This window comes from Megalobrama amblycephala, linkage group LG1 (genome assembly GCF_018812025.1).
Source record: "Megalobrama amblycephala isolate DHTTF-2021 linkage group LG1, ASM1881202v1, whole genome shotgun sequence".
NCBI lineage: Eukaryota > Metazoa > Chordata > Actinopteri > Cypriniformes > Xenocyprididae > Megalobrama > Megalobrama amblycephala.
The window spans coordinates 36,212,006-36,238,180 of record NC_063044.1 but is presented as its reverse complement, the minus strand read 5'-3'; the positions used below and the strand labels follow the sequence as shown (position 1 = coordinate 36,238,180).

Genomic DNA, 26,175 nt, shown 5'->3' with positions numbered 1-26,175 from the left:
ATTTAGATTTCCTTGGTGTACATATGTGCATATTTAAGACATTTTAAAGCCAACAAATTGGATAACAATAGCTTTAAATCCATGTCAACAAATACATGCATGCACAGTTTGGAGGAAGCTTTAATCGCATGTTTGGTAATTTCATGACTTAACTTAAAACAGAACAACGACAGTCATTGCTCGTAGTTTCTTTTGCACTTTATTTAAGCTATAATAAAGTAATTATGCAGCGCGCATTGGCGCATTTGCACATGAAATTCTTGAGTGCGCGCCACAAGCACAGTATAAAGGCTGATTGGACAGTCATGTTGGGTCTGTCATGAGATTAAGGAACGACTCAAAAACCCTAAAGACTCATGAAATGAACTAATCAATTCTCTTTCCAGCTCAGACTGCATTGGTTTAGCATATGGGTCAGTCACGTGATTAAGGAACGACTCAAAAACCCGAAAGACTCATGAAATGAACTAATCAATTCTCTTTCCGGCTCAGACTGCATTGGTTTAGCGTATGGGTCTGTCACATGATTAAGGAATGACTCAAAACCCGAAAGACTCATGAAAATAACTAATCAAATCTCTCTCCGGCTCAGACTGCATTGATTTAGCGTATGGGTCTGTCACGTGATTAAGGAATGACTCAAAACCAAAAGACTCATGAGATGAACTAATCAATTCTCTTTCCAGTTTAGACTGCATTGGTTTAGCGTATGGGTCTGTCACATGATCAAGGAATGACTCAAAACCGAAAGACTCATGAGATGAACTAATCAATTCTCTTTCCAGTTTAGACTGCATTGGTTTAGCGTATGGGTTTGTCACGTGATTAAGGAATGACTCAAAACCGAAAGACTCATGAGATGAACTAATCAATTCTCTTTCCGGCTCAGACTGCATTGGTTTAGCGTATGGGTCTGTCACGTGATCAAGAAACGACTCAAAACCCGAAAGACTCATGAGAAGAACTAATCAATTCTCTTTCCAGCTCAGACTGCATTGGTTTAGTGTGTGGGTCTGTCACGTGATTAAGGAATGACTCAAACCCGAAAGACTCACAAAAAGAACTAATCAATTCTCTTTTCGGCTCAGACTGCATTGGTTTAGCGTATGGGTCCGTCACATGATTAAGGTACGACTCAACCCGAAAGACTCATGAAATGAACTAATCAATTCTCTTTCCGGATCAGACTGCATTGGTTTAGCGTATGGGTCTGTCACATGATTAAGGTAGGACTCAAAAACCCGAAAGACTCATGAGATGAACTAATCAATTCTCTTTCCGGCTCAGACTGCATTGGTTTAGCGTATGGGTCTGTCACGTGATCAAGAAACGACTCAAAACCCGAAAGACTCATGAGATGAACTAATCAATTCTCTTTCCAGCTCAGACTGCATTGGTTTAGCGTATGGGTCTGTCACGTGATTAAGGAATGACTCAAACCCGAAAGACTCACAAAAAGAACTAATCAATTCTCTTTTCGGCTCAGACTGCATTGGTTTAGCGTATGGGTCCGTCACATGATTAAGGTACGACTCAAACCAAAAGACTCATGAAATGAACTAATCAATTCTCTTTCCGGATCAGACTGCATTGGTTTAGCGTATGGGTCTGTCACGTGATTAAGGTACGACTCAAAAACCAGAAAGACTCATGAGATGAACTAATCAATTCTCTTTCCGGCTCAGACTGCATTGGTTTAGCGTATGGGTCTGTCATGTGATTAAGGTACGACTCAAAAACCCGAAAGACTCATGAGAAGAATGTAACACAGTTCGTATAGATAGGAAGGAAGGAGGCGGGAACCGGCAAACATTCAAACAAAACTTTAATAATAAAATAAACAAAGAACAAAACGAAAGTAATGCCGGCAGACCCTCGCGGACATCTGCCAGCCACTTAAACATAATAAAACATAAAATAAAATCCAGGCCTGGTCCTCTCTCGTCCACCACTGTCGTCGCTCCTCCTTTTATGCTTCCGGAGCTCCTCCGTGAGGGACTCAAGGCCGGTGCGCCTCCAGGTGCAGCTTGTTAACTCTCACACAACCGGCCTCGCGCCATTCCCTCACGGCTCTCGCCCACCCTGGTCACCACAAAGAACTAATCAATTCTCTCTCCAGCTCAGACTGCATTGGTTTAGCGTATGGGTCTGTCACGTGATTAAGGTACGACTCAAAAACCCGAAAGACTCATGAGAAGAACTAATCAATTCTCTCACCAGCACAGATTGCATTGGTTTATCGTATGGGTCTGTCACATGATTAAGGAATGACTCAAACCCGAAAGACTCATGAGAAGAACTAATCAATTCTCTTTCCGGCTCAGAATGCATTGCTTTAGCGTATGGGTCTGTCATGTGATTAAGGTAGGACTCAAAAACCCAAAAGACTCATGAGATGAACTAATCAATTCTCTTTCCGGCTCAGACTGCATTGGTTTAGCGTATAGGTCTGTCACGTGATTAAGGAACGACTCAAAACCCGAAAGACTCATGAGAAGAACTAATCAACTCTCTTTCCTGCTCAGACTGCATTGGTTTAGCGTATGGGTCTGTCATGTGATTAAGGAACGACTTAAAACCCAAAAGACTCATGAGAAGAACTAATCAATTCTCTTTCCGGCTCAGACAGCATTGGTTTAGCGTATAGGTCTGTCACATGATCAAGAAACGACTCAAAACCCGAGAGACTCATGAGATGAACTAATCAATTCTCTTTCCAGCTCAGACTGCATTGGTTTAGCGTATGGGTCTGTCACGTGATTAAGGTACGACTCAAAAACCCGAAAGACTCAAAAGAAGAACTAATCAATTCTCTTTCTGGCTCAGAATGCATTGGTTTAGCGTATGGGTCTGTCACGTGATTAAGGAATGACTCAAACCCGAAAGACTCATGAGAAGAACTAATCAATTCTCTTTCCGGCTCAGACTGCATTGGTTTAGCGTATAGGTCTGTCACGTGATTAAGGAATGACTCAAAACCCGAAAGACTCAAGAGAAGAACTAATCAATTCTCTTTCCGGCTCAGACTGCATTGGTTTAGCGTATGGGTCTGTCACGTGATTAAAGAATGACTTAAAAACCCGAAAGACTCATGAAATGAACTAATCAATTCTCTTTCCGGCTCAGACTGCATTGGTTTAGCGTATGGGTCTGTCACGTGATTAACGAAAGACTCATGAGAAGAACTAATCAATTCTCTTTCCGGCTCAGACTGCATTGGTTTAGCGTATGGGTCTCTCACGTGATTAAGCGGCCCGAAGTGGAGTCAGACTCTGCAGGCTAGTTGTGCAGACGGCACTTGGAGCGCGGCCTCGACCATCACACCACCACCCACTGGCGAGGAGAGAGGAGGCTGTGGGCGACGAGGCAAGACCTCGAGCCCAGACAACCGTGCCCTCTTGTGACCTGGAGGTTGGGGAAACAGGTCTTTTTGTGAAAAGGTGGGTATCACTGGACTCCGGAGAGCCAGCAGCAGCGGAGGCTGCTGCTTCGCTGACTTAGCAGGGGCGGAGGACGAAGCGGGCAGGCACCCTCTGCGATGGGCAGGCTGAGGTTGAGCCACCGGTGGTGTGGAGGCAGCAGCGCACCGCTGGGGCAAGATGTGCTTAATCGCTTCAGCCTGCTTCTGGGTGGCGGAGAACTGTTGGGCGAAGCTCTTCACCTCGTCACCGAAAAGGCCGGCCTGGGACACGGGGGAGTCCAGGAATCGATATTTATCGGTCTTCCTCATGTCAGCCAGGTTCAGCCATAAGTGGCGCTGCTGGACTACAAGCGTAGCCATCGCATGACCAACAGAACGCGCTGTCACCTTCGTCGCTCGGAAAGCGAGGTCGGTGGCAGCGCGCAGCTCCCCCAGCAACTGTTGGTCAAGACCACCGTGGGGCATTTCCATCAACGCTTTTGCTTGATAAACTAACCGGCGGGATCCCCTGGCTTCCCTGCCATCCAGGGTGGTGAAGGCAGATGAGGGACCCGGCCTCGAACGAACATTATACGGCGTCCGCCAAGACTTATTCACCTCATCGTGCACTTCCGGGAAGAATGGCATCGGAGCGGCCAAACACGTGATGCAGCGATTGTGCCCATCAGCAGGGACCAGGGAACGATGACACCCAGTAGCGCATGGACAAAATGACATCTTTAAAAAGATGCAGGGTTCGTAACGGAAGTCTCTTTTAGAAGGGGAAATTTCAGCTCTTTTAATGCTGAGGCACGCAGGGAGCGTTAGCCAATATGCTAATAACAGCACGGGGAGAACCGTCCCAAATCGCAGACCAACTCTTGAATTATAGCGAGAATCTCACAGGCGCAGGCTCCCACTCGCTGCTTGTGCCGTCACATCAGCACTGAAAGCTGCCGATCTTTGAAGAGGTCTTCTCAAGCTGCAGGATATCGGAGAATTTGCATCTGCTTCCTATTTATATTCACCTGTTGGGGCGGGAGCATTATGCAAATATTGCACGCCAATCTCCATTGGCTTGTTTTAGTTCTCTTGAAGCTGATAGGGCTCTCTAGCGATATCCCAATTCGTCGGTCACTACTGACGTACGTCAAACGTGACATACTGAAAGGGAACTTGTATATTACAGTAGGTGGCCATCCAAAACGGTGTTTTTACCGCCGCGAGTGCCGCGGCAGTAAATTGGCAAAGTGCATTGGCAGCTTTTGACCGCTGAGTGGCGCTTTAACCACATGTTATCCAATAAATGCATCAAAGCACATTTATCTTTATGCAAAATGTCAATTCTCTCACACATTAGGCCTATATTTATCACAAATAGGGCTGGGTACCGAACTCAATACTTTTTAGGTACCGATCGAATTGCCTCGATACTATGGTGTATCGAAAAGTGTCTTGTCATTCGGTACCAAATTTCGGTATCTCAGAACAGAGCCGGAGAGAGGGGGCGGAGAAATGCGTTTGTTGTTTCGTTGTTGAAGTAACATTGCACTAAATTGTTATTTATATCTAAATATATAAAACTATGCGCGCGAGAGAGACCCTATGTGCAAGAGGGCGAGTGAATCAACGGTTTCGTTTTCAGTTTATCTCCGAATGGATGGGTGAGAAACGGCTGTTTATGTGAGCAGCCGGTTCACTACATATACTGTTAACAGAAAACTCAAGTGTCGCGCTGCCTGCAGAAACAGCGCTGGACGCGCAATGTTTTTTAGTTATGGACAGGTACAACACACAGCAGCTTTACAGCGTTCGTTCCTTAAGTCTATGGAAACACGCGACCGGTTCGTGACAGGCTCAGTTCGCCTGCACGAGCACAGACTCTGGCTCCAGAACGCGAACAATTCTGGTGGAAAAGGGGTATCAAGCATCCTCCTGATACTGCGAATAATACTGCGGATAATATAGCCTACACACCCGACGGTTTTTTCTTTTCATCCTATTTATTAAATATAGGCAATTGGTTGATGAAACATTGATTGAAGTTAAGATACAATTTCTACAAAAAGAAATTCACTTCAAAGAAAGTCTTACTATAAAACAAAACTTAATGAAGTGGTCAATTTTTTCCTCATGACTGCTAAAACAACTTTAAACAGGCCGGCATTTTTGGCGATAGCCTACAGATTAGTGCAATAGCCTACTACAAATGGTCTACTTTTATTTGTGTAAGCTCAATAACAACAAAACCTTGTACTTTTGTAAAATAAAATACATAAAAATTAACTTAAACTTGGCGAATAATTGTACCTAAAAGAAAGAAAGAAATTCATAGGTCTGTGTTAAATAAGAGGCGATATATCTGCTGGAAAGTGTTGTTTCTGAAATCATGGCCAGAGCTCTTTGCGGCTGTTATCTACAGCTGTTATCTGGGAGGGGACAGTTCACTTAGTTTTGTCGTGGCCACGACATATAAACTCGTGGGAACGTGATAATAAGTCGTTCCCTCATCATATGATCTCGAGGCCACGACTTTACATCATGTGGCCACGACATAATGATGTTGTTACCTCGACAAAACGATCTAAATTCGTGGCCTCGAGATCATATGGTGAGGGAACGACTCACGTTCTTGTGGCCACGACTTTATTATGTTGAGGGAACGGCATCTATTTGTCATGGCCATGAGTTACATGTGTAAACAATCTGCTCTACCATAACTGGAACTATCAGAAATGGATAAGATTATAATAATATTCATTAAGAAAAAGCGCGGAATCAAGAAATGATTATTAACATGTTGCCTATTGTGTTGCGTGCGATGCCTACAGCTTTCGAACAAAGTTTGTCAATACATATTAGAATATGCCGTGTATATTTTTATCACTTCCAACAGTCTTTTAAATCCATTTACTGATTGTTAATTTTTTATTTCATATTTTTACATTATTATTTATTATTATTAGGCTATCATTATTGGTTAAATATTTTTTATTCAGCCCTATTTGCTTTATTTTCCCTTCATTTAGTGTATCCTTTCTGTAGGCCTAAAAGTCTCAAAATATGAATACGGATATGTCGCAATATTAAAATTACCGTCTGATAATTGCGCTCCTTTATATGGCAAAATTGGGAGTCATAGAGCAAAATAAGTAGAATAGCACGAATTAAGTTTTCGTGCACTATATTCAAAGTCATCTGAAGCCATTCCATAGCTTTTTTTTCTTTCTTTTTTTTCCAAAGAATTAGGTTAGAATACCTTTTGATGCTGAATTATATACTCACCTAGTTTACTTATTTATTGGGTTTAGATGTCACTCCAAAAACACCTGTCTCCAAAAGCCCTGTAGCTATGTAACAATCTGATAAACTGCAATTGTGCAGTTTGTATCCATTAACACGCTCATAAACATTACAAAAAGAAATGTCATGCCATAAGCTACACAATTACGAACAAAAAAATGTTGATATCCCAGTAATAAACATTTTGTTATTCAACAAGTGCTAGGCTATTAAGATAAAAAGTCTCTGCTATAGATAGTTTGCACCTAATCTGACTCTCCACAATGGGCTACACAATGCATATGAATATTTTATAGGCCTATTTGTATTTTGACTGCAGTTAAGAGCAAAATGACGAGAACATGTTTAACATTGGAAGTTTAAGATTCTGATTCGAACGCATTGTTTTCTGGGCGCCGCAGACAGGCGCCGAATGTCGCCACCGGTGTACGTTACATTCATAGAAAATAATGCGTTCGAATTTAAAGACGTGTCGTGGCGCTGCGCGGCGCTGAGCTTCGTGTCCGGTGTGCGAGCCCCTTAACAGTGCTTTCTCTGCAACACTAGTTTGAGATAGGGGGAAGGGCGCTTTGTTTAAAATGTTTGTCACCAAAGCCATTAATCCAGAGGGCGGGAGACTCATGCGCATGACAGATCTTTTTGCCATCCTGATCTGATCATATGATCAGATGATTTTTTTTTTTTTTTTTTTTTGCATAAGCTGACGAAATACACAATTGTTAGACTCTGTTATGAGTATTTGCAGTAAGTTTCTTTATTTATTTGTGTTATGGGGATTTGCAGTGTTTAATGCTCCACTCAGGGCTCCAGAAGTTCCAAATGGGATCAATATGGAGTTAGATTTGTAGCTAATCTCCAAATAAATAGATTATGATCCACAAATAAATGTAAAGATATTCACAAAAAATAATTGTATCCACAAATGAATAGAATGAGATCCACAAATATATGTTAGGAGTTTCACAAAAAATAATTAAATTCACAAATATATAAAATGATATTTGCTAATAAAAAAACACATTCACAAATATGATTTTATGTCACAAGCACAACTCTCTCTGCATTTATTTTTGAATCACATTAAACATTAACAGGCTCTTAAATAACATTTTAAATGTTAGTTAAACGTTCATGGTTGGTAGAGAAGATATAGCCTATAGATTATTCATCAAAAATCAAGAACAATAGCAGTTAATAAGAATTATTGCTCTTAATGCGGTCTTAATGAATCCGTGTAGCTATCATTCGTTCACTCATTTTTCTATATAAAACCAAAAACAAAAAACAAAAGTTTTTTTATTTATTTATTTATTTTTTAATTTTCCTTTTTTAAATCCAAAATGAAAAAAAAAAAAAAAAATCATTAAAGGTCCCCTAGATTGTTTTTTTACAAGATGTAATATAAGTCTAAGGTGTCTCCTGAATGTGTCTGTGAAGTTTCAGCTCAAAATACCCCATAGATTTTTTTTTATTAATTTTTTTAACTGCCTATTTTGGGGCATCATTATCTATGCACCGATTCTGAGGCTGCTGGCCCTTTAAATCTCACGCTCCCTGCCATACGAGCTCTCATCTATATTACAGCGCATTTACAAAGTTCACACAGCTAATATAACCCTCAAATGGATCTTTACAAGATGTTCGTCATGCATGCTGTATGCATGCTTCGAATTATGTGAGTAAAGTATTTATTTGGTTGTTAACGTTTGATTCTCTGTGAGTTTGATAGTGCTCCGTGGCTAAAGCTAACATTACACACTGTTGGAGAGATTTATAAAGAATGAAGTTGTGTTTATGCATTATACAGACTGCAAGTGTTTAAAAATGAAAATAGCGACGGCTCTTGTCTCTGTGAATACAGTAAGAAACGATGGTAACTTTAACCACATTTAACAGTACATTAGCAACATGCTAACGAAACATTTAGAAAGACAATTTACAAATATTACTAAAATATCATGCTATCATGGATCATGTCAGTTATTATTGCTCCATCTGCCATTTTTCGCTATTGTTCTTGCTTGCTTACCTAGTCTGATGATTCAGCTGTGCACAGATCCAGACGTTAATACAGGCTGCCATTGTCTAATGCGTCGAATGGGCTGGCATTATGCAAATATTGGGGTCATACATATTAATGATCCCGACTGTTGCGTAACAGTCGGTGTTATGTTGAGATCCGCATGTTTTCCGGAAGTCTTTTAAACAAATGAGATTTACATAAGAAGGAGGAAGCAATGGAGTTTGAGACTCAATGTATGTCTTTTCCATGTACTGAACTCTTGTTATTCAACTATGCCAAGGTAAATTCAAAATTTGATTCTAGGGCACCTTTAAAAGAACGCTTGGGGAAAGCGTCAAAGCGAGTGACATGGCCGAACTGGAAATACAAGATTACTTTTGATTTCGTTAGATAGAAAAGAAGCAGGGCCGTACACAGGGTTTTATAAGGTCAGTTAGGTGGGGTTCGGCGTGTTTCTCCGGGAAAACTTTGATTTCCTTGGTGTACAAATGTGCATTTTAAGATCGTTTTAAGGCCAACAACGTGGATAACAGTGTTATATTGTACAACGCGATATACATGTGCTAATACTGTCAAATAAACACAAGGTTTACAAAACACAGTCGGTTATGTCTAATTAAGTGACTGACGCGCTCTGAAAAATGAACAGATCTGTGAACTATGGACGCCTATGGAAGCCCGTTTTTGCCACTAAATAAAAAATAAAAAGAGTAGGCTAATTGCGACTTTTTAAACTCAGAATTCTGACTTGTTTTCTCACAATTGCGAGTTATAAAGTCACAATTTTGAGATATAAACTCACAATTGCGTGATAGGCCTAGAGTCCTGACTGAGAAAAAAAAAATTCTCGTCGGCGCCGATAGCCTAGTGGTTAGTGCGCCGACACATGGCGCAAATGCATTCACGGCGACTCGAGTTCGATTCCCGACTCGAGGTCCTTTGCCGATCCTGCCCCCTCTCTCTGCCCGATGCTTTCCTGTCTGCTCTCTACTGTCCTATCTGAATAAAGGCACAAAAAGCCCATAAATATAAAAAAAAAAAAAAAAAAATTCTCAAAGAATTGACTCTATATCACGCAAATGTGATCTCAGAATTGTGACTTTATAACTCGCAATTATGAGAAAACAAGTCAGAATTCTGAGATCGCAATTACTCTTTTTATTTTTTATTTAGTTGTGGAAACGCGCTTCCATATGGTCTTGCGAAATAAGAAATTTTAGTACAGTTTTAAGGGACAATATAAATATTGCCTTAACGAAATATCTTTATTAATTCATGCATTTTATTTAATTACATGAATTAATAAAGATAATGTGACTTACTTTTCAATAAGTGCAATAATTCATGAAGCTATAATAATAAAAATAATAATAACTAGTTACTTTTGCATTAACACTGTATATGACCAATATTTTGAGCAACTTTATTCTATATGATGATTCAGTTTCCTTAGCTTTTACATTGCATTTAGCCTATTATGTTTATGCACATTTATATTTATTAATTATTTTTTAACAGCTGCGGCGTGTGTTTTCACATTGTTTTTTTTTATTTTTGGTTTTATATAGAAAAATGAGGGAACGAATGATACACGGATTTAAATGCTGGACCGTTCTCATTTCACTTGGAGGATTTTTTTTTTTTGCTAGAGCAAACCAGAATGAAAATATTACATGTTTAATCCGTGTGTGCGCTCCTATATATATATATATATATATATATATATATATATATATATATATATACACACACATATTTGTGTAAAGGTCTTTCTTTTAATTTTTGAGAGTAGCCTAAGACTATCCCACGTTTTGAAAGTAACTCTCACTTTAAATTTTCTAATGGTTTTTAAGGATGTTAAAATGTTATATTATAATGTTATTGTTGTTTTACTTCGTCCTTTCATCTCCGTTTACAAACCGATATTTTATTATTACAGTCACTTTCCAATCCGTCCCTTTGCGCCACCTGGCGGTAGATTTTTACACGCGACTGAATTTAATTCATTCATTACACACAGACTGATATATTTAAAATGTTTATTTCTTTTAATTTTGATGATTATAACTGACAACTTGTTTTATTCATATCAGACCCAGATAGTAAACGTAATTATAAAGATTACTCTAGTCTATTTTTCTCCTAGATCAACGGCCGCTTACTTACATGGATTTCAAGAGAAATTGATGAATTCACATGCTATAAATCCGACTGACAGGGCTCGCTGAACAGCCGCGTGAACAAACATGGCGGCGCCCATCTCGCGTTATAGGTCAAGATTATTTATTACCGATTTCAAATGACAAAACACACTGACTTATACATATTTGAGAATCAGAATATTAGATTGTTGATGACATGGTAAGCAAGTATGTGAATATTTTGAAAAAAAGGAGAAATTAAATAAAAGCGTTACATGTCATACAGTGGCTGTTTCTCAATATGCGTTCTTCAGCGATCTTGCGTCCTTGTGTTCTTGCTATACGTCATCATCAACCGTCGAAGTACAGATCCAGTTCTCAAGAACGCAAGAACAGAGGACGCATGAAAGTACCCGGATGTATTCTTGATATCGAGGATGCATCGAATGCAAACTTGAGAGAATCGAACCCTTAAAAATCCCATAAGACGCTGTGGGCGGTCGACATACGGAAGCCTGTAAGCTTTAAAGTTCTCGTTCTCACTTATGAGATTCCCACTACAAGCTCGCAAATACGTGACGGCTTGTGAAAGTAAACCGTTTGTTTTGCTTAATTTTAATAAAATGATAACCTGAAGAAAGCCTGCAGTATTTTTATTGAAATATAAAAAATAATCTTAACATTGACAAAGCATGTAACACAAAGGCTACTCATTTTCATAAATACACGCAGTGAAATGAAAAGATATAAAATGATATGAAAACAATGTCTATATGTCTATAATAATGTGAAAAAAAATCTTTTAATAGGTTATGACAATTGTTTGTGATGTTATGTTATATTTATTGTGCATTAGCCACTTATAATATGCTGGGATGGTCAGTTGAGCAGCAAGATCGCAGCACATCTCAATTCTCAAATGATGCGTTCTGTGTCTTTGCGTCCTTCCGAGTTCGTTCTTTCAAGGTTGCCTGGCAAGACCAGTCTCCACGAGAACGCAAGTCCGTTCTCTGTGTTCTTGGAATTGAGAAGCAGTTTATTGTGGCCGCGGTGTGTGACATAACAAGCATGACGTGTTGCCATGGAAACAATAACCCTCAAATAATATTTAATTTATAATTTATATATAATAAATAATGTTTTTAATGATGTTATTTGATTTAATGTTTTAAAATGCTATGTTAATTAAATAAATTAATACATTTTAACAGTTAAACTTAAAGCCTAGTTTATTAACATTTTGTTGGGGTGATTGGGGACAGGTGGGGCTCGGAAACCTTCCCTACCTTCAAAGTGGGGAATGGCAGAAAAAGTTTGAGAAACACTGTCTTATAGGCTCCACTTCCGAAGAGTAATTTGGCACAAAGCGTGAATAACAGGACGTCAGTCCTAAGAATGAACATAATTTGGCAGTGTCAGTGAGAGCTGGTCCTTACAATATAGCCTGAATATGGCAGTCATTGGGTTGTAAGCCTTACACAGGAATGATGTGTCCTAAGTAAGGAAGGCTTGTTCAGCTGAACTTGCATTTTGCTCGATTCATTTTAAGACACACATGCTGTAGTGTTGTTAAAACAGCCTGCAGTTTGCGATCATATTCAGCTGCAGTGCGTCCATACACAATTACATCATCTAGTAGTTCTGAATCCCATGAAGGCCTTTCAGTATTGTAACCATAGTTTTTTGAAAAGCTGCCAGCACAGAGGCCAAGCTATATGGTACCCGAAGAAAGTGAAACAACACTTCTTGAGTGCTAAAAGCCGTTAGATCTCGGCTGTCCTTGTGATGCATCAGTTGGAGGTATACTGTACATTGTTCAGGTCAATGCTGGAAAACATTCTGTCCGCCTTCAGTTCAGTGAATAAATCCTCCATGTGTGGGAGTGGATAGCTGTTGATTATTACTGCCCGGCAGAGGTGGGTAGTAACGAATTACATTTACTTCGTTACATGTACTTGAGTAGTTTTATGGAAAATTTGTACTTTTTAGAGTAGATTAAAATGTGGGTACTTTTAGTTTAACTTGAGTAAATTTGTAATGAAAAATCTGTACTTTTACTTCGCTACAATGAGCGACGTTCCTCTCGTTACTTTATTTTAATTCAATACTGTAAATGTATTCAAGTATGTGCGGCAGTCATGGCGAGTCAAGGCGAGAGCTAGACGAGTTTCTCAAAGTGGAAATATATGCTCATTATTTCACTTTAGTTGAGCATAAAGACAAAAACCTTTTAGTCAAATGTAAGCTGTGTCTTTCTGGTTCGAAGGTCCTATCTACTGCGATAAACAGCAACTCCAATCTGTCGAAGCACCTCCAGAAATGTTATTCATTTAAGCCATTAGTTGACTAATCACATTTATATTAATTTCATTTCTTAAATACTGGAGAGAATAAACTAATAATGAGCGTTTATGTAATATAGGCTATGCACTAAAGCGCACGCATAACGCTTGCCATAAAGAACCATCAAAAGTATGATTATGAATATGGCAAAAAAAAACAAGGAGATTTTTTAATTGTTTATTAATAAAGTAATGTTTTCTGAATCAGTGTCAGCTGCAAAGATGAAGTTGACATTACTGACTCTCATCATCTTCGCATATAACTGGACACGTCTAGAGAGAGAATGTACATTTCATTCAGATTACATAATCAGTGTAGACTCTTTTCGTTTATAATTATTTTTATTTTAAAGTAGATATTTCAAGCTTTCTATAGATATATTTCTCATGTCTGCGAGGCAAGCAGCTTATACGCTGAGTTTCGGTTCATTTAGCCTGTAAGACACGCTCCAGTGATCGTGTCTGCGTCTGCCATGATTATATTGTCTGCTGTATTTGCTTCTTATTTATTAAATCTAGGCGATTGGTTAATGAAACATTGATTCAAATTAAGATACAATTTTTACAAAATGAAATTCACTTTTAAAGAAAGGCTTTCTACAAAACAAAACTTCATGTAGTGGTCAAAATCATGTCTGACCCCTTCCATGTGTCCGGATATATTGCACATCTTATAATGAATCTTACTCGTGCTGTTCACTTTTCATAATCAAGTAAATTAATTTAAAACATAACACAGGACTATTTAAACATAAATATGAAACTACATTTTCTTTAATGACAGTACAGAGAAATTTCATAAGCAAGAGCGGATCATGAGTCACGAGTCGGATCAAGAATAATTTATTCTTAGACTTAAATCTAAAATCTTAAAATGGGGGGCATTCGAGTTATTTGACTTTTTTTTTTTTTTAAGTAACGCAATAGTTACTTTCCCTGGTAATTAGTTACTTTTATTATGATGTAACTCAGTTACTAACTCCGTTACTATTTGTGAGAAGTAACTAGTAACTATAACTAATTGCTTTTTAAAGTAACGTGCCCAACACTGCCTGTATCTGCCTATTAAATGCCCATACACTGTGACACTATTTGTTACAACAATGCATTTGTGAACATGAAGGAAACACTGATCTGTATAATGACCAGATTGCTCATTGTGTTCTGAACTGCCAGCAAATTTCAACTACTTTAAACTGAATACCTTCAAACTTCAACATTTTAAAACTAATTCAAACTTTCTGGTCTGTCAAGCCAACCTAAAGTTTGCCTCAAATTTCTTTTTAATCTAGTTTCCTATAAATTAAATAGAACGTAGCCAAAACTGGCCCACCAGCAATACTATTATTTTTATTATATTTTTAATATTATTGTAGTTATTTTTATCCATTCCACTTCTCCCCCATATGTGTGTTTTAGCAAGGCGGTCTGTGTTGCAAGTTGGTGAATTATGATACTTGTCAGGTTATGTCACTACTCTGATTTATTAATTTATCCAGTGTAAATCGTGGCTTTTTGTTAACCCTCTGGAGTCTGAGGCTGATTTGGGCCCTGTAGAAGTTTTGACATGCCCTGACATTTGTGCTTTTTCAGTTGTTCATAAACATATTAATGGAAAAATGTCATTACACTGTATTCAGCACAAACTAGGCTACAATAATATATGAGGAACATGTATGTACATGTTTGTTTTTTGAAGGAATAACATTTATATGTGGTTATTGAAAAAACAAAATACTTAAGTCACTAAAATAAGGCCACAAAATGTCTCAGGTTTCCACATGTAACCATGGTTCTCTGAGAACAAGGAACGAGACTCTGTGTTTCAGTACGCTTTGAGGAACGTCACTCATGAACCGATGTCTGAAAGCTAAGAATCAAACCACTCCAATACCATTGGACGGCGACAGCCTATGAATTCATAATAGCGAGACCCAGAAGAATATAAGGAGTGCCTAGAGAACCACTCAGTATCTTATCATCTTGACGGACTGTTTAGCAGGCACCCCTTAAGCACGCCAGGGCAACGCAGAGTCTTGTTCCCTGTTATCAGGGAACCATGGTTACATACGTAACCTGAAACGTTCCCTTTCGAAAGGGAACTCAACTCTGCGTTTCAGTACACTTTAGGGAATTATATACCCACGCCGCCATGCTTAAGGAGATTATATTAGCTATCACAAAATACAGTCAAATGAGAAACATTTTTCAATGCGGTTACACATTTATTAATATAATTAAAAAATTAAGTAACCCATTTGTTCCCACTACTTTAATTAGTTTGCTTAGCACATTCTCTGTATATCCTCTTTGCTCTGATGTTTCAGTCAAGTCAAGTGTGAGATATTATATGTAAAATGCATATATCGTAAGATGCAACAGTTCTTATTTCATGCATAGTTTTACAGTTATGCAAATAAATAAAACTAATTTATCAGCAATTTTCTTTCAACTATTTACAGACACAATGATTAATGTAACAAAGTAATAATAAAGACAGTCACAATTGTGAGATATAGCCTACACTGTCAGTCACAAGCCAAATCAACAAGACAATATCATGAATATCAATTCCTTGTGTTGTTTAATACAATTACTGCAAAGATTTTTACCCCGAAATGAAGAATGACTTAAAGTGTACAGAGCCTTTAAGAGATGCTTTTCTGCAATGAATAACTTACATTTTAGCTTTATTTTATTTACTCTGTTAATGTTACTAATTAAAAGACATGAGCACAAGTGTCATAACAGTGACTGAATCATTGAAGGACGCTCTTGTGTGTCACACAGATGGAGAGAAATGCATTTAAATTGTAAATGTACACAAGGAATGTTGTCTCATTTAAATAAAAAAAGAGAAGTGATCGACTCGTCAAACATTGGGTCACTTCTAACAGCACTAACATGAGTCTACTGTAGCCTGAATTTACTGTTAAAATCACACATTCAAATACTGATGAAACCAAATATGTTTTTAGAAGAATTTAAAACCAAAACCATAATTTCTGTGATTTAATAACTGAAGCTGAAATGTGTCTTCCATGTATTTAGTCATTTTCATAATAAACAGTACAATTATAATATACTGTCGGCTAATCAAATGATTAAGCAGGAGACATTTATTGATTGATCAGAGTCTCTCTGAAGAACATTACTAAGGAGGTTGAAGTTTAATCCACGTCTTATGAAGCGATATGATTTCTCTGTATGGGGAGCAAAGTGAAACTGATCCTGTTCCCTCTGATCAGTTCATGTCTACAGAAGACAAATCAAATATGATGACGTGTCAATAATATCAAACCCTCAGTAGTGTCTGTGTCAGGAAACAGCAGAGGCATTTCTCTAAATATCTTCTGTGTTGGAGGATTTCTGCATGTGTGAGCGATGGATGCTGGGATCATTTTCTCCTGACATGATAATCACACTCTTCATGTCTCTTGATTTCCACAGACAAAGACTTTGTTCCCAAGACCAGGAACGGCTTTCCTACAATGTAAGTCACTGAGAAAACAAGCAGAGAAACTCACTGAGTGAGAAAACACGACAGAAGAGATTTAGAGTTGATCATGATAATGATGATTTTCACAGGATATCTGCTCAACTGTACTGAGACACTGATGAAATACTGAACATGAAGAGTTCAGATACATTAAAAGATCAGACTGATCATTCCTGATTGTGATGTGTTTTATCTCCATCAGATTCCCGTCAGCTCACTCCAGATCTGAACTCAATGAATAAATACCTCCGTCTGTCTGAGAACAACACACTGATTACTAACGTTTACCCAGAGCTTCAGTCGTATCCTGATCATCCAGACAGATTTGATCGGTGGCATCAGGCGTTGTGTAGAGAGAGCGTGAGTGATCGACGCTCTTACTGGGAGGTTGAGTGGAGTGTAGAAGTGGATATATCAGTGTCATATAAGAGCATCAGCAGGAATAGCGAGGGTCGTGAGAAACCGTTTGGAACTAATGATCAGTCCTGGACTTTGACCTGCTATTCTTCCAGATACTCATTCTGGCACAATACGAAAGAGACTCGTCTCCCTGTAAAGCCGATCATCATCAGAACAGTGAATTGGAAGAAATACTATAGAGTAGGAGTGTATGTGGATCACAGTGCAGGAACTCTGTCCTTCTACAGCGTCTCTGGAGACACAATGATCCTCATCCACACAGTTCAGACCACATTCACTCAACCGCTCTATCCTGGGTTTGGGATGGGTCCTGTTGGATCATCAGTGAAACTGTGTTGATGAATCAGAACAGAGACTCTACCCATAATGCTTTGAGCTGATGAATCAGATGTTATAGAGTCTCTTCATCACACTGACACTGAAATATCGTGACACAATAAATGTGTGTTAATGACTCAAAATCACATGATGAAATAAATGTTGTAATATTGTAATAAATGTTGCACTCAGTTTTCATGTATATTGTGTCATGTGGTGTCATTATGAGGAGCAGGAGTGGCACTCCTATATAACAACAATCAATTTATCAATTTAATCATTCAAACACAAATGAACATTTTTACATGTATGAATAAATACACAAACTTGAAACTGTTTATTTGATTCATGTTTAAAACATAGATTATTAGAACAATAAAAACTACATTAATAAATCATATTAAATCTCTTTTTTTTTAAAAAAAAGCTTTTCTTTATCCATTTGTCAATCGAGTTAAAAATGCCATTGGTCAGGACACACGTGGAGCAACCAATAAACTTTCACCTCAGTCTGAAGAGCCAATCCTCTGTCACTGTAAATGTAACACACGCTGTCATTGGACAGTGAGAACAACTATTGGTCAGAGCCATCAAAGGTGATAAAGAGGATCTTTTAATCGACTAAGAATCCAAAGACTGTTAGTGAGTTTTTGAAATGAGCGCATGCGTAAGAACAGCCCCCCTCCTTCACAGCTCATTTCAAGGGAACGCCTCCCAAAACTCGTGCACGAGTATTGGAACACAAGTGTTTGTTTACCACCGGGATATGCTGTGTCGTGTCAGTGGATTCATTATGTCGGACTCACCGCAGGTTGTTACTCCTGACAAAAACACTGCTATTCGAAAAATATCTGCCAAATACAGTCAAAGCATTTCCGACATTGTAAGTCTAAATTTCGGATATGTTTGTATTTAGGCACAAATTGTATCAATAAAGCTTAGCTATCGTATAGCATTACAGCTGCTAACTTAGCATACTGAATATGCTTTATTTTTCTGTAAATTCATGAACTCACTTGTAATTTACTGTGTATTAGAGCACTGAAGATGCTGACACAGAATATGAGCCACAACCCTCTAGCGACAGGCACCTGGGGCATATTCTTCGTACGTGGCTAACTCACTTAGCTGGATTTGACTGATGGCGATTTGGCATGATCTTGGATTGTTCGGTTCTTCGACGCTCATCCTGGACTTGCTGTCATAGCAACAGGTCCGTAAGCTCAAACCTGCTCGGGAGCAGGCTTATTTCATGTAAACAGGATTAGATTGCATCTTTTTAAGCGGAGGTGATGTTTAAAGTCTGTCCCAGCCACTGCTACTTTCCCACAAGAGTACCCTAATGTAAACCAGGGACAATAATAATGATTTAAAAATAAATTTGCAAATAATACTATAATGCCATGTAGTGTCATAATATAGACACCGACAGTTTTACTCTTTGAGAGATACATTAGTGAGGGAATAATTACGTAATAATTTTTATTGGAGTCTTACACACATGATGTACAGATGTCTATGCCATACATGCATTTGTGCATTTGAACCGCGACAGATATTATGGGAGTGGCTTAATAAAGCGCAGGAGATGCAGATAACTTGATCTTGACCCTTAAGAAACTTTAATTAATGCTGTCAAATATGCTTCAAAGGTAAACTGGTTGCTAATTACAACATTGAAATAAAGAATTGCCTGTACAAATACTAGAAATTGTGAATATAGCCTAAATAATTGGGTAATCATGTAGTGCACATTTCATTTATCTATTATAACATTTATGTCGTTCTTCTGTCATTTATTCGCTTGGCTGTTTCCTTATAAATGTCTAGAAATTCGTCAAGTTTTTCGTCAGGTGTCTTTTCTCATTATGATGCCATTACGTTGCCATCTTGACTCCAGCCAATCGCTGCATTGCTGATCGTGGTTTCGTGTATCGATACATACATCTGCCCTTTTCATGGAACACGAGAACACACAGTAATCTTAGACAACTTAATCCAAATATTTTAATCTAATCTGCAAATTCGTTTGAAGAACCAAATTAGCCAGAGTTCAGTTATCACGATTAGAAGATCTGGCATCTGTCAAATCATCTCGGATGTATTAAGCGAGGTACGAAGAATATGCCCCTGGTCAGAGCCAAGGGAGTAAAGGGGCACCGGACGCGAAGCTCAGCGCCGCGCAGCGCCACGACACCTCAACACATCTCAACCCGGGGGGCGCGGACACTCTCCCGGGGGGGCGCGAGTGGCTACAGGATGGGAGGAAAAAAACCTGAAAAAAAAATTTGCTAATTTTTTTTTATCACTAAGCTACTGTCATAAAAAGTTATAGTTTTGTATATACATAACACCTGAATAAAAATTAAAATGTGTTTGGACTGATTCAAAAAAAAAAGTTTTGAACAAATTTGATTGGGTTGTCGATAGTGAGCGCAAATGCAGGTGATAAGCGGTTTTATGCAAACACAGCGCGAGCGTCACTACGGGAAGCAGAAAGTGTCCGACTTCATGTCTCCGTTTTCAGCTCCTCCCTGACTGCACGCGGCTAATCTCGCCGATCGGTTACATCCAGCCGCAGCCGATGTCGAACACACCTTTTGCTCATCTCAAACAAGCCTAAAATCTGCTGATATCGCGCGAGTTTTTGTCGCTCTCGCACCATGTGCTCAGTCAATGACGCAGTACTTTCTGAGGGGAATTTCAGTCAGTGTGTGACGCACTCTGAAAACTCTGAGTGCAGATACGATGCAATACGATGCAAGTAAGATATTACTTTATAATCCTTTTGTTTTTATGCTACTAAAGTAAAAATGATTTTCTAATGCGTACAAAGTAATTAACAAGCTAATTCATAAACGGTTCTTCTGTGTGTGGCAGACCTTTTCCACCCCACACAAAAATGGTTAATGTACTTTTTTAATCGACATTATTACAATATCAAGTAAAATTATGACATTAATGATGTTTTTCCGTTATGAGGCAAAAAGTTGCTGTCATTACAGTTTCAACCTTTGTGGGAATGTTGTCTGCTGGATGCATCATCTTTTGTGTCAAATTCTTACATCTAATCAATAAATTGAATGAGTAACAAGTCAAGATAACTGACGAAAAAAGCTGACGAATGAACTGTCAAAATTCATCTTTGCAATGCAGCATGTGAAATAGCATTGTTTAATGCACATTAAGATTCAACAAATTCATTTGGCATGTACAGCAAATTATCGAATCATTCATCAACCAATTCGTTCAAAAACCTGATTGATTCATTCATTAGCAAAACACCGCCATGGGGTGCTCAGAGAAGAATAAAACTTTTGTGTCTAACGTGTATATATATATATATATATATATATATATATATATATATATATATATATATATAGTATTACACCACATCTTGTGTGTAAATTAGCAACGTTTGTTATGTTGTAGTATGAGATGGAGCATTTAGACCCAGAAGCACTGCTGCTTGACATCAGACATAATCGGTCATCTGATAAAATCATAATAATGACAAATTTAACTTACAAATTTAAGTAAAACTTACCCATTATCCATGCAAGTTGTTGATGCACATGAAGTAAACAATACCAAGAAAAAGGTTATATTAGGAATAGTACAATTGTTAACTTAATCATTTTTAATTTAGTTATTATATTATTATAGCAGGCTCACACACATGCAAAATATTTTATGCTGATGTGCTTTATTACAGAAATAATTAACTTTATACAAAATAATTAACAAAATAAAAGATTTCAAAATCACAAAAAAACATGAACCGAACCGATTTTAAGTAAATTAACCTAATAAATAAATAAATAATATTAATAATACAATTAAGTAATAACAACAAATAACAATAACAACAAATAAACAAATGTAACTATAATCTAACAAACTATATCTATAATCTAACTACCTATATAACTAAACTATAGTAACGTTGATATCAATTTTAAACATAAACTAACATAATCATAATCATAATTTAATCATTTATCTCTTATTCCAACATTTCATTATGGTTTGTTATTTGTTCAATAGCCCTTCGCTGATGGACTACCACTAAAAGAAGGGGGAGTTCGCCCACCAACTCCTCAACACTTTTGTTGAGTCAAGTCAAGTCAAATTTATTTATATAGCGCTTTTTACAATTGGTAATTGTTTCAAAGCAGCTTTACATATTAGGAGCACAGAAAAAAGATAAGTGGTTAAAAATAAGCTGTACAAGCAAGCGTGGTAATATGTAACATATACAAGATGGTGCTACATTAAGCCAATGTCGGCTGACTCCCAGGGGTGGAAAAAAACCCCTAGGAGAAAAACCCAGCATGCTAGCACTGGGAAAAAAGTCCTAGGAGGGAAAAAACCCCTTGGAAGATATATATAATATATGTAAATGGATATGGAAATCAAAATCTGAATTATACATTTTATTATAGAGATTAAAAATAGATTATATATAAATATATGTAAGCGGATACAGGGATTAAAAATCTGAATTATAGATGCAGCCAGAACTGGATCTGTAGGCCCATTGTCTCCTGGGCTACGTTGTAGTCAGGTCCAGACACAGGTTCTCCATCTGATCTGGATACGGCCTGGATCCAGCACCCGGCAAACCTCAGGATAAGCAGAGAGACTGATATTAGCGTAGATGCCATTCTTATTCTGATGTACAGGTATATCTAGTGTTATAGGAAATGTTCTCGGTTCCGGCCGACCTAATTATTGCAGCGTAACAATCCTTTAACGGATTTGAAAAAATGTTAATGTATTGATAATGTGTTATGTGTATGCAAGAGCAAAGAGATGCGTTTTTATTCTAGATTTAAACTGACAGAGTGTGTCTGCTTCCCGAACAATGCTAGGAAGATTGTTCCAGAGTTTAGGTGCTAAATAGGAAAAGGATCTGCCGCCTTCAGTTGATTTTGATATTCTGGGTATTATCAACTGGCCTGAATTCTGAGATCGCAATAGACGTGAAGGACTATAATGCACCAAGAGCTCGCTTAGATATTGGGGAGCTAAACCATTTAGAGCTTTATAAGTAAGTAGCAAGATTTTAAAAATCTATACGATGTTTAATAGGGAGCCAATGTAATGTTGACAGAACTGGGCTAATATGGTCATACTTTCTGGTTCTAGTAAGAACTCTAGCTGCCGCATTTTGGACCAACTGTAGTCTGTTTAAAAGCCGAGCAGAACAACCACCCAGTAGAGCGTTACAATAATCTAGTCTTGAGGTCATGAATGCATGAACTAACTGTTCCGCATTTGTCATTGAGAGCATATGTCGTAATTTAGATATATTTTTTAGATGGAAGAAGGCGGTTTTACAGATACTAGAAACATGACTTTCAAATGAAAGATTGGTATCAAAGAGCACACCCAGGTTCCTAACTGAGGACGAAGATTTAATGGAGCACCCGTCAAGTGTTAGAGAGTATTCAAGGTTTTTTCGTGAGGAAGTTTTTGGTCCAAAGATTAGGATATCAGTTTTTTCTGAATTTAATAATAAGAAATTTCTTGTCATCCAGTTTTTAATGTCAGCTATGCATTCTGTTAGTTTTGTGAATTTGTAGGTTTCGTCAGGGCGCGAGGAAATATAGAGCTGAGTATCGTCAGCGTAGCAGTGAAAACTAACACCATGCTTCCTAATTATCTCTCCTAAGGGCAGCATGTACAGAGTGAAAAGCAACAGTCCTAGTACTGAGCCTTGTGGTACTCCATATTGAACTTGTGATCGATACGACATCTCTTCATTAACTACTACAGACTGATAACGGTCAGATAAGTAAGATTTGAACCATGCCAAAGCAATTCCACTAATGCCAATATAGTTTTCAAGTCTTTTTAAAAGAATGTTGTGATCGATAGTGTCAAAAGCAGCACTGAGATCTAATAACACTAATAGAGAAATACAGCCACGATCGGATGATAAGAGTAGATCGTTTGTAACTCTAACGAGAGCAGTCTCAGTACTATGGTATGGTCTAAATCCTGACTGGAAATCCTCACAGATTCCATTTCTTTCTAAAAAGGAGCACAGTTGTGTTGAAACTGCCTTTTCTAGTATCTTTGACAGAAAAGGTAGATTCGAGATTGGCCTGTAATTTACTAAATCTCTCGGATCTAGTTGAGGTTTTTTAATAAGAGGTTTAATAATAGCCTGCTTAAAAGTTTTTGGCACGTATCCTAGTGTTAAAGATGAATTAATTATATCAAGAAGTGGACCTACGACCTCTGGAAGCATTTCTTTCAGTAGTTTAGTCAGCATTGGGTCTAACATACATGTTGTTGATTTTGATGATTTGATAAGTTTAGATAATTCTTCCTCTCCTATAGCGGCGAATGATTCTAGTTTTACCTCAGGGACACTACAGTGCACTGTCTGAAGCGAAACTGTAGACGGTTGCATGTTTATAATTTTCTCTCTAATATTGTCAATCTTGCAAGTAAAGAAGTTCATAAAGTCATTACTGCTGTGCTCTTTGGAAACGTCTGCAGTTGAATCTCTGTTTCTAGTTAATTTAGCCACTGTGTCAAATAAATACCTAGGATTATGTTTGTTTTCTATTAAGAGATTTGAAAAATAAGTAGATCTAGCATTTCTTATAGCCGTTCTGTACTCAATCATTTTTTCTTTCCACGAAAGGCGAAAAACTTCTAGTTTTGTTTTCTTCCAACTATGTTCAGCTTTTCTCACAGCTCGTTTTAGAGCCCGAGTGTGCTCATCATACCACGGCGTTGGATTAGTTTCCTTAATCTTCTTTAGACGTAAAGGACCGACTGCATCTAATGTGCTGGAAAAGAGAGAGCCAATAGTTTCTGTTGCAGCATCGAGTTCTTCTAAGTTGTCAGGTATACTAAGGTGATGAAACTGCTCGGGAAGATTATTTATAAATCAATCTTTAGTGGTAGAAGTGATGGTTCTACCATATTTATGGCTGGGTGACACGAGACTAAATAATGATCTGATATATCATCGCTCTGCTGTAGAATTTCAACAGCATCAATATCAATTCCATGCGACAGTATTAGATCTAAGGTATGATTACGACAATGAGTGGGTCCTGACACGTGTTGTCTAACACCAATAGAGTTTAAAATGTCTGCAAATGCCAATCCAAATGCGTTTTTATTATTATCTACATGGATATTAAAATCACCAACAACAAGGACTTTATCCGCAGCCAGTACTAACTCTGATAGAAAATCAGCAAATTCTTTGATAAAGTCAGTATGGTGCCCTGGTGGCCTGTATACAGTAGCCAGCACAAATGTCAACTTACATAATGTTACATAAAGCACCATCACTTCAAAGGAATTATATTTGAAATTCTTTTGAATGATTCTGAATATATTACTATAAATTACAGCAACACCTCCCCCTTTGCCTTTCTGTCGAGGATTGTGTCGATAGTCATAACCTTGAGGACTAGACTCATTTAAAATAATGAAATCGTCTGGTTTTAGCCAGGTTTCTGTCAAACACAGCAAGTCTAGTTTATTGTCTGTGATAATTTCATTTACAATAAGTGCTTTTGAAGAAATAGATCTAATATTCAGTAACCCAAGCTTTATCATTTGTTTATCTGATTTATCTGTGATTTTCATTTTTTGAACATCAATTAAATTTTTACCCTTAAAAGGTTTCGGAAGTTTTTTGTATTTACTAGTTCGAGGTACAGACACAGTCTCTATGTGATAATATCTAGGTGAAAGAGTTTCTATGTGCTGTGAATTATCTGAGTTCTGTGACGTGAGGCGGCTAGCAGACGGTCGGTTTAGCCAGTTTGTCTGCGTCCTGATCTGGGCCCTGGTTTGTCATGTTTCAGCTCTAAGACTATTTGCCAAATTTCTAGATAGAAGAGCAGCACCATCCCGGGAGGGATGAATACCATCTCTTTTCAACAGATCAGGTCTGCCCCAAAAGCTTTTCCAATTGTCTATGAAACCTATATTATTCTGCAGACACCACTTAGACAGCCAGCCATTGAGTGATGATAACCTGCTAACTATCTCATCACTCCGACGAACAGGAAGAGGGCCAGAACAAATTACTTCTGCTGACATTGAATTTGCGAGTTCACACACCTCTTTAATGTTAATTTTAGTGATCTCCGACTGGCGAAGTCGAACATTATTTGTGCCGACGTGGATAATGATTTTAGAATATTTACGTTTAGCATTAGCCAGCACTTTTAAATTTGCTTTGATGTCAGGTGCTCTGGCCCCCGGCAAACATGTGACTATGGTGGCTGGTGTCTCTATTTTCACGTTCCGTGTAATAGAATCGCCAATAACTAGGGCACTTTCAACAGGATTCTCAGTGGGTGCGTCACTGAGTGGGGAGAACCTGTTTGATGTTCTAATCGGAACGGAAGAGTGGTGTTTGTTCTTGCCACTATGCCGCCTCACAGTCACCCAGTTAGCCTGCTGCGTGGCTTCTACAACCGGAACCGAGTGTGCAGTGTTTACTAGGCTAGTCGCATCCAAAGCAGTATCTAAGGCCCTTTCATTCTCACTATCCTCAATTAAAGTTTGGATGCGTGTCTCTAATTCTGAGATTCTCTCTGTCAGCCTGACAATATCCCTGCATTTATCACATGTGTAAGTCTCACTGCTGACAGAAAGAGCTAAGCTGTACGTTACATTTAATACACATGATAATCATCGGACATGACTGACCGTGTTTTTGTAGAGTAGTCTGACTCCCC

The 26,175-nt window shown here is 38.1% G+C and overlaps 2 protein-coding genes across 3 annotated transcripts in view; one reads left to right on the top strand and one right to left on the bottom strand.

Moving 5' to 3' along the window:
• LOC125245430 overlaps window positions 1-26,175 on the bottom strand; it is a 1,350,402-nt gene that overhangs the window by 217,553 nt on the left and 1,106,674 nt on the right.
• LOC125245534 (cytolytic toxin-alpha-like) overlaps window positions 1-26,175 on the top strand; it is a 74,936-nt gene that overhangs the window by 46,762 nt on the left and 1,999 nt on the right. The window contains exons 6-7 of one of the 2 annotated variants that reach the window (XM_048156174.1): window positions 16,660-16,702; window positions 16,911-17,844. The exons of the other annotated variant lie outside the window; for it this stretch is intronic. Coding sequence (XP_048012131.1) covers window positions 16,660-16,702; window positions 16,911-16,950 — 83 coding nt within the window. The 3' untranslated portion in view covers window positions 16,951-17,844. Of the gene's footprint in view, window positions 1-16,659; window positions 16,703-16,910; window positions 17,845-26,175 lie in introns of those variants that run through there. 2 annotated transcript variants of the gene reach the window in all.